Below are 10,259 nucleotides of genomic sequence, written 5' to 3'. Positions count from 1 at the left end.
TTATTACTTTCTGAAAGTTTTTATACAATCTGTCAAGTAATTTTAACAATATTTTGCTGACATGACCAACACATCCACAGACTAGAGGCAAAAACAATGTGCAAGTTGTAGTCTTAAATTTAAAACAGACAGAAGATCATAACACGAGACACATTAAACTGAAATTATACGCTTGTCAAAAATAGTTTTAACTCATGTGTAACAGTGAAGTTTTTGATTGATCTCAAGGTTTAACCAGGATTTAGTAGATCATTATTTTTAACTGTAACTAGAGAAATTGCATTTCCTGTGAAAATGCAATGGGAATGCTTATTGCTGAATGATTGTTGCTGAAAGCTGCTGAAAAAGATGAAACCAACTGAAAAGGTTTCATCGCTAAAATGTTAATGCAAGTTGAATTTAAACAGCTGATGGTTGTTGAAAGCAGGACAATAACAAAAGAGTGCATAAAGCTGAAATGAACTGAAAAGTAGCTGTAAAAGCTGATATTAGCAAAAAAGACCATAACATTTTTATATTATTAGAAAGAAGTACAAAAAGTAGAAAAGAGGAGGGGGAAAAAAAAACAGAAAATGGGCTAAAATTAGCAGAATACCTTTAAAAGTAGTTGAAAAAGCAGAAGTAAACTGAACTTAGCAGAAAGAAGCTGAACAAAAAAACCAAAACAAAACTGATATTAGCAAAAAAAATGGAGAGCAGCCAAATATAGCTGAAAAAGACAGAAAAAAACCTGAAATGAACATAAAAATCAATGTAAAAGGAGCTGAAGGAAGCTGAAGTTAGCAGAAAGAAGCTGAAGCAGGACAAAAATTGAAATGCGCAGTAAAAGGTTTCAAACAGCACAAAGGGTTTGAAGGAAGAGCTCGAGTCGTTTTCAATGAGAAAAACATGGCCGACAAAGCTACATGTTTCAAAAAGTCAAAATTGCACAAAAGTCCCTGCAGGAATGTCCTGAATGAGCTGAACATTTTGATTTATGAATTATTGAAAGAACACACGTTACATGCCAATAAAACATACAAAGAAAAATAGACCCTAATAATGCGAATGCTTTAGAAACATTCAAACTTTTAAAATAAATAAATACATTTTTATGTAGAGGAAAACTAAAATCTACAAAACTCTACACTTAATCTGTAGGTTTGGTAAAGTAGAACAACTATAAAGCTGTTTAATTTTTTTTATGTCAAAAGGGGTCAAATTTCTTAAAACGTCGTCGGCATGAGAATAAAAACAGATGAACTCATAATACGGCGCGTTGATTGGTTGGTCAACCCTCCAGGTGATGCTGTTTAGTCGGTTTGGTCTATTTAAAGAAGGGACGAGTCTCTCCTCTCACATTTGTCGCCATAAACCTTCCTGCTGGACAAATCAGAACAAACACGTAAGTTCAAAGTCTCAAAGCAGAAAAACATTCAACAGCACGAGTTATTACAATGCTGGCGCTCTGTTTGCTGGGAGTTTTCCGTTTTGACAGAGATGACAAGGTGCAGTTTTTAATGGTGATTAGACATGTTTCTGATGTGTTCTGCAGACTCTCCATGAAGCCATGAATGTTACAGATGTGTCTAAAATGGTGCAGCTTCCTCTTTCTGTCAAAGTCCTGCTGTCTGTCCTGCCGTGTCTGCTGCTCCTGTACGTCAACAGCATCATGGTGTTCGTCCTGCTGAGAAAGCCCTTCCTGCTGGAGTGCTCCCGATACATCCTGTTCGGTCACTTGCTGCTCACCGACTCCCTGCAGCTGCTGCTCACCTTGCTGCTCTACCTGTTCGCCCTGACTGCCGTCAGGATGGTGACCTGCGTTTGTGTCGTCCTCACCCAGCTCACAGCCGTCACTGTCAAGTTGTCTCCCATCAACCTGGCGGCCATGTCCTTGGAGAGGTATGTTGCCATTTGCTTTCCGCTCAGGCATGCCTCCATCACTACGCCCAGAGTGACGGCTGTGGCCATCGCCGTCATGTGGACCGTGGCCTCTTTAGAGTCCTTCACCCAGCTCTTTCTGTTTTTCTCCCTCGACGAGGAAGGCCTCGCCGCGCAGAGGTTCTGCAACGCTAACACGATGTTCCAGCTGCAGGTGTGCCTCACTCTGAACAGGGCCTTCACCATCCTGAACTTTGTGTTCGTGACCATCATTATCAGTTACACGTACGTGGCGATCATGTTTTCTGTGAAGCGGCCTCCTTCTGGCGCATACAAGGCCAGAAATGAGCTGAGGACGGTGCTGCTGCACGCATTCCAGCTGAGCCTGTACCTCATCTCCACCCTCTTCAACATGATCAACTCCAGCGAGCTGCTGAGCTTCAACCCTGCCATCGCCATTCACGTCGAGTACATCGTCTTTTTGTGTCTGATCATCTTCCCAAAGTGTTTGAGTCCACTCATATACGGCCTCAGAGACCCGGCCATCAGGCACGTTTTTAAATGTTACATCACGTTTGGCTGCAAATCGACCGTCAGGCCTCATCCCTAATGAAGATATACATGAGGGTTTATTTCTGGTTTCCTGTGCTCTTCACTTGCATAAAATGCTTGTTTTTACTCTTTACTTCATTAAACGTTTAATAAGGTTATATTTGGTCAGAAAATTAAAAAGACTTGATTGATTTTTCACTGTGTAGATTTAAATAATTTGTCTGCTTCAGCTCTAATAATTACTCCTCAGTGACCTTCAAAAGGCATTTGTTCAGTTTCCTCTTTTTGTCAAAGCAACTCTTCACACAAACTTGTGATTGAGTATGCATCAGGATATTGTGATTTTAAAAAACAATGTTGGATTGTAAATCAAATTCTTTAAATGCTCAAAGTTCAAAATTATTAACAACCCATAAAAGTTTATTAAATGTTAATACATTTTATGAAAAAGTCAAATTACATATATGGTTTTGCTTCTTTTGTTTTGTTTCTCTGTGTTTCTAAATCTAGTCACATAAATACTTGTTTTTTATTTTATTTTATTTTTTTTTTCAGTCGGTCCACAGTGAAAACTGTAAGTGTCTTATATTTTAACATAAACCTGTACATTGTTGTGTTGTAAATTACAGTTCGTGTTTTAAATAAAACTAAAACTTTCTGATGACTGTGTTGCTCATTGGGCTTAAAATAATTTATATTTCAAATTAATTTGTCTTTTTATTAAAAAATAAATAAATAAAGCTCAAAGACAGAAAAATAAAAATCCCCCATGTCCCCTTGGGGCTTCCGTGCTGTACAAAGCCTGCACCATTTAACCATTGGACCATTTAATTACCCTTCATGAACACGTGAAATCACGGGCTGGTTAAAAACATTACTTTATAAATTTAATTTTTCCAACATTTTGTTTTATGTAATAATAATAATAATAAATTAAATGACTGGCAAGTTTAGAAAAAAAAATTAATTAATTTAAAAAAAAATCCAATTAATAAAAATCAGCTGCATAAAAATATCCTGATTTTTTTTTTAAAACTGCCATTATTAATATTATTATTGCCGTTTTATTATGTTTTGTTAAGACCAATTCAAATTTTATGTCCATTTAAGGGAAATTATTTATATAAAAAAAATTCAAATAAAAAAAGACCAGATTTTGAGGGTTTGACAACCATAGTTCACATTCTGCTTCACTTCTGGTTCAAAAATCTGAAAGTTCGAGTTTAATGCATCATTTTTTTAATGCTCTATACATGCTTGTTAGCTCTTCCTAAATGATACAGGCTGTTTAATGGTTGTTGTGATGTTCTAAACATACTGACGACAGATTTAAAGTTTATTATTCTGAATCTGGATGTTAAATGTTTCTGCCAGCAGGTGTCACCACAGCTTGTACAAAGCACAAACTGTGACTCCTGCTGAAGTTCTTCATTCTCCTGTGTGTGGAGGCATGTGCCTCTTTAAGCTGCACATATGTAACACTTACAGGTGTGGATTCCTTTTTTAATTTTCTGCAAGGCATATGGATCTTTGTAGGGCAAAAACAACCACATTTTTAAAAAACGAGACGAGTTTGAACGGTGCTGAGTAAGTCAGGTGGGTAAACAGGGAGGAAGACACTGACCTGCAGGATAAAGGAAGCGTCTGAGCAGGCGGTAGACTAATTTAAGCAATCATTACTCCACCACAACCCTAAAGCCCTCTCAGCACCTCTCCAGCCTCAGTAAGAGCCCTTGAAGTGTTGAGAAACATTCCAGAGTGAGAAAGTACCTGGCGACCAAAAGCTGCTTCAAAAAAAGCTCGTTGTGGTGGAAACAAAATCCATTCAGATCTCCAAGTGAACTGGAGATCCCGTGGCTTTGGTTTAATAACGACAAGTGTCTGCAGCATGAGTTTTACATTTGAACAGAAAGGATGCAGGCCAGCCTCTTCGCTGTGTCTGGTATCCAAACAAGGCCCAAAGCACAAGCAAGGGGATGGTGCTGAAACCCAGGAAACCTGTCTCTTTTTGCTTTATTGCTCATGCATTCACAGGACAAATGCACACGTTATAATCCATCTCTGACTTCCGTTCAAATACTTCAGAGTCAAACCCAGGTGCTTGCACAACATTTGTCTACGTCTGCTGACCTGGCAAGTTTTAAACTTCTCTGTAGCAGAATGAGGCGGTGCATGAAAGGGAAAAAGTATGAAAGAAATGCCTTTTAATGAAAAAATAGGTTGTTTTCATAAACCACTGTATGAGGTGTTGTGCCTGAAACCGTCAGAGTTCAGGATTCAAGGTTTAGTAAAAGAATCTGATATCAAAGAAATAAAAATCTAATTGCGGGTTTTATCTCATATTTTTTTTAATATTTTGAGTAAAGAAATGAGCTTGCTTTGTTGTTGATCGGGGGCAAGCAGCATTTTTTCCAGACGGCCAAATCAAAAGCAATTGAGAAAAATTACATTTTCTATGACGGATAATCAGGAAAACTTCGTGTTGTAGCATTATTAATATTTTTCTCCGATAATCTTTAGGAATATAAAACATACTCGCTGTAAACGTGCTCTTGTGGCATTATATTTGTTAGCTTAAATATGCACAAAACAAAACAAACAAACAAACAAAAACCTGTTTGCTTTTTGGAGTCTAAGGTTGAGTCTTATTCTGGAAACACAATGACTTAACAAAAGGTTTTTGCTTATCTTTATCCAAAAGTTTTTTATGTGTTTGTCCAAGATGTTTAATTTAGACTTCCTTAAGTTTTGTTGATAAAATTCAAGTTTTCATCAACTTATTCAAAAGTAGTTTTTTTCAAGTAGGGACATTGAGGCCCGGATGGAGATAGTCCAAGGGCCACTGTTGACCCACAGGCCATATGTTGCGTCTATAAGAACATGAGGCACTGTACCTACTTGCAGTAAAACATGGTGGAGGATTTATCATGCTGTGAAATAACTGTATACCATATATATATATATATATATATATATATATATATATATATATATATATATATGTATATGTCAGCTATAATCTAAAAATGCCCAAATAAAAATAATCTGTGAACAAATTGTTTGAAAACTTGGTGTGAGTCTTGGAGCTTTTCAGTGCAACATATTCTAAAATATCATAATCCAACAGTTACAAAGAGTTAATCCTGACCTAAAACTTTTAATATAACTTTAAATACCATGTGTAAACCTTGGCAGAAATCTGCATTTACAGAGAAAAGGACAATAAACCCAATGAGTGGTGAAAACGATCAGCTTATAAGCAAGATATTTAGAGACGACTATAAGTAATGTTTGCAGGGTGTTTATAGGTATTTGTGGCACATGTTTTTTTTTTATTACGTGAAAGCCTTGGTTAATAATTTTGAACATTTTATCGAAATACTAGTCATCTAAATACAGTATGTTTAATTTTTGAAAATGTTTCTATTCTGTTCCGTGAATACAGTAATTCAGATCATAATTAAGTTACTGGGGCAACCATCTAGCAGAAAAAAATTGTTTCATATCATTGTGTCTAAAAATGTCACCAATTTTCTCCAATATAATGTCACTTTTCTCTTCATTTTAATGATGTGTGTTTCGTCATTTTGAATAGTGATGAACAAAAGAAGTCATAAAGCATGTACATGTATTTTCACAGAGAAAAAAGGTGATCTAATGAATCAATCAATGTGGAGTTATCAACAGAGATGACGTAATGTGTATGGTAATGGCACGTTCCTGTGCGGAGGGGGGATGTCTTGGAGGAGCGAACAGCTTCTCGTTGGGTTCAACGGTCAGGTGTGCTTGAGACACCCCTGCTCGTCGCTGCGCAGATGGTACAGTCCACATGCAGTTCGGAGTTGTTGCCGAGGAGCATCCACTGTTCAGCACAGCTCCAACGGGCACGTTAGTAACGCTTCAGGCACGATTCAGGAGGCTGCGCTTCATCTTTAAAAATAAAATAAAATAAAAAAAATGTCACCCTCTTTTCAGCGGAGACACGTGCTCGGACGACAGGGCGGGGTCGCCTTCTACCACTTACTGTGCATCGTTTCAGGTGAGTCCAAGGTTTTGTTAGTTTTTTTCCAGTGCTTTCTTCCCTTTTACGGTTCACAGAAGTTTTGTGACTATGCCTCGCGCGCATCCTCAACCGCAACTACCTAACCTTCCGAAAGTGGATATTTTATTTTATTTATTTGTCGAAGTTGTGATTTTATCAAGTTTAACCGGCGGCATGTAAAGGGTAAAACTTGAATATACAAGTTCGTGTCGAGCAGCCCTGGAGCGGCGGTTAGCTCCACCGTCGTCCCGAGGCTGCCATAACAGCCCGGGGAACATTTAAACTAATGTATACGGCATTGTCTCACTCCTGGGCAGCCATGTTAACTTCACGAGGATGCACAGCAATGAAGCACGATGCTGTGATGCCACCTGCTTCAACCAAAGTGTTAAAGAGGGTCAGCCCCCATGTGGCCGCCGTGCAGCCAGACAGAGCTCATTATGGTTTAATCAGAGACCAACTCCATCCAGAAACACGGAAACTTTGTAGCCTCAGCACAGGTGCTTTATTTAAAACGTCCAAAACTTTTTAGTTTAAAATCTTTAAATCAAATCGTGCTTGGTAAGAAAAGAAAGTGACAACCCTTGGGTCTAATGCTCTAAGATGTCCTTAAACAGCTTCCCTTTGCAAATTGTCTTTCAAACTAAAAAGTATCCAAAATATTAATTGTATTATTGAAGGTACTTATAAGTGTAATGTAGTTGAAAACTACCAAAAAAAAAAAAAAACTATTGCCAATTAAACAGGAGGTTACTGTCTTCCCTCAAAGGCTTGGTGTTGCAGAGGGCCTTTATTCTAATTAAGCTGCAGGACTGTGTTCTTTAACAATTAGTTTTTATTTACTGTACTTTGGAAAACTTTAAAGAGGTGAGTGGTGGCGCAGAAGCTATAGAGAAGGCGAGTCAAGGTTGCCAGTTCAAATCCCCCTGACATAAAAAATTTGGATGAAAGACCCACAAATGGATTTTTTTGTGAATTTTTTTGAAGTTATCTGTTTTTTTTTTTTTTTTTTTGAAAACCTGATCTGGTAAGTAGAAATGCCTTAATTGTTTTCTGTCACACTATGTCTAGCTCAACATGGAGGTTTATTTATTTATTTTCCTAAAACTCTTGCTTGTTCACAATGTCAGTTTCTGTTGTATTTTTTGCTTCCGTTGAATCGTGTGCAGTGTTTGCCCTAGTTAACTTGCCATGGTGGGCTGCTCAACTCATCCATGATTTTTGTCAGAGACATGTCTGAGCGCAGCTTGTACCAACAGTTTTTGAGCCGGGGGGGGGTGGAGGTGTCAGCATGAGGGAAGAGGCATCTTTAGCTTGTTAGCTAGAGCACTTTTATTGTGTACTGCTAGCTTAGCGTGACACATTTGAGTTGTGTGCTGTTTATACAGAGAGTTTTTGAGTGTGTGTGTGTGTGTGTGTGTGTGTGTGTACACGTGTGTGGAGTGTTCAGCTTGAGAGAAGATGCAACGTGAGCGCAGCCTTTAGCTTTTTAGCTAGATAGCCTGTATTTCGCGCCGCTAACTTACAGGTTCTTCTCGAAAAATTAGCATATTGTGATAAAGGTCATTATTTTCCATAATGTAATGATAAAAATGAAACTTTCATATATTTCAGATTTATTGCACACCAACTGAAATATTTCAGGCCTTTAATTGTTTTAATACTGATGATTATGGTATACAGCTCATGAAAACCCAAAATGCCTGTCCCAAAAAATTAGCATATTTCATCCCACCAATGAAAGACAAGTGTTTTTAATACAAAAAACACCAACCTTCAAATAATCATGTTCAGTTATGCACTCAATACTTGGTCGGGAATCCTTTTGCATGAATGACTGCTTCAATGCGGCGTGGCATGGAGGCAATCAGCCTGTGGCACTGCTGAGGTGTTATGGAGGCCCAGGATGCTTCGATAGCGGCCTTAAGCTCATCCAGAGTGTTGGGTCTTGCATCTCTCAACTTTCTCTTCACAATATCCCACAGGTTCTCTATGGAGTTCAGGTCAGGAGAGTTGGCAGGCCAATTGAGCACAGTAATACCATGGTCAGTAAACCATTTACCAGTGGTTTTGGCACTGTGAGCAGGTGCCAGGTCATGCTGAAAAATGAAATCTTCATCTCCATAAAGCTTTTCAGCAGATGGAAGCATGAAGTGCTCCAAAATCTCCTGATAGCTAGTTGCATTGACCCTGCCCTTGATAAAACACAGTAGACCAACACCAGCAGCTGACATGGCACCCCAGACCATCACTGACTGTGGGTGCTTCACACTGGACTTCTGGCATTTTGGCATTTCCTTCTCCCCAGTCTTCCTCCAGACTCTGGCACCTTGATTTCCAAATGACATGCAAAATTTGCTTTCATCCAAAAAAAGTACTTTGGACCACTGAGCAACAGTCCAGTGCTGCTTCTCTGTAGCCCAGGTCAGGCGCTTCTGCCGCTGTTTCTGGTTCAAAAGTGGCTTGACCTGGGGAATGCGGCATCTGTAGCCCATTTCCTGCACACACCTGTGCACGGTGACTCTGGATGTTTTTACTCCAGACTCAGTCCACTGCTTCCGCAGGTCCCCCAAGGTCTGGAATCGGCCCTTCTCCACAATCCTCCTCAGGGTCCGGTCACCTCTTCTCGTTGTGCAGCATTTTCTGCCACACTTTTCCCACAGACTTCACACTGAGGTGCCTTGATACAGCACTCTGGGAACAGCCTATTCATTCAGCAATTTCTTTCTGTGTCTTACCCTCTTGCTTGAGGGTGTCAATGATGGCCTTCTGGACAGCAGTCAGGTCGGCAGTCTTACCCATGATTGCGGTTTTGAGTAATGAACAAGGCTGAGAGTTTTTAAAAGCCTCAGGAATCTTTTGCAGGTGTTTAGAGTTACGTCGTTGATTCAAATGGTTACGTTAATAGCTTGTTTAGAGAAGCTTTTCATGATATACTAATTTTTTGGGACAGGCATTTTGGGTTTTCATGAGCTTTATGCCATAATCATCAGTATTAAAACAATTAAAGACCTGAAATATTTCAGTTGGTGTGCAATGAATCTGAAATATATGAAAGTTTCATTTTTATCATTACATTATGGAAAATAATGACCTTTATCACAATATGCTCATTTTTTGAGAAGGACCTGTCAGTGCCAGGTGGTTGGGCAAGTTCGGTTTGGTAGGCGTGGTGCTCAGTTCTTTTGACAGGGTGGGGCACCCCGCTTGCATAATGGTAGGGAAAATACTGGGATGTATATTCCAGCTGCTGCAGCTCGGTGCATTTGCTGTTGACTTCCTGATATCACTCAAGTTAGCCAGAGTGAGCTGTTCTGAGCCATGGAGCGTTCAGTCCTTCAGCCTGTGTTCATGTGGAACTGTTTTTTTTTTGTACTAAATGTTTACTTGTGCAACATGAATGTGTCTTTTTGCGCTTTACATCCAAACTAAAAGAATTTTGTTGGATGAAATGAGTAGAGCCCGGGCCGATATTTCAGGCTAATATAGGTGTTTGGGGACCTATCGGTATCTGTGATCATGGTCTCATTATGCGCTGATATAAACACTACTAATTTTCACCCCTAAAATGCTGGAACCGTTGGTTACGTACTGTAACCCCAGATTCTATGAGTATAGGCGTAGCCCTTGTAAGGCTATTCGCTAGTGGGTTTTATCCTGTCACGCAAAGCGTAGCACTGAAATCTTTAGTCCACACCCACCTGTCGTGTGGGCCCCACCTGGTCCGTATAAATTACGTTGAGAACAGGTAATCGGCTCCCATTTTTCTTCAGCAAGCAACCAGCACTGATCTTCCAAGAATGCG

General features: G+C 39.3%; 1 protein-coding gene across 1 annotated transcript; it reads left to right on the top strand.

Annotated features, from left to right (window-relative positions):
• The first annotated feature begins 1,549 nt into the window (after window positions 1–1,549).
• On the top strand, window positions 1,550–2,470 carry LOC119420660 (odorant receptor 131-2-like). Its single transcript, XM_037688084.1, has one exon. The coding sequence runs from the start codon at window positions 1,550–1,552 to the stop codon at window positions 2,468–2,470; it is 921 nt and encodes a 306-aa protein (XP_037544012.1).
• The last annotated feature ends 7,789 nt before the right edge of the window (window positions 2,471–10,259 follow it).

Source organism: Nematolebias whitei, chromosome 14 (assembly GCF_014905685.2).
Source record: "Nematolebias whitei isolate Nwh7 chromosome 14, NemWhi1, whole genome shotgun sequence".
Lineage (NCBI taxonomy): Eukaryota > Metazoa > Chordata > Actinopteri > Cyprinodontiformes > Rivulidae > Nematolebias > Nematolebias whitei.
The sequence above is the reverse complement of the archived record's forward strand: the minus strand, read 5'-3'. Positions and strand labels throughout refer to the sequence as shown.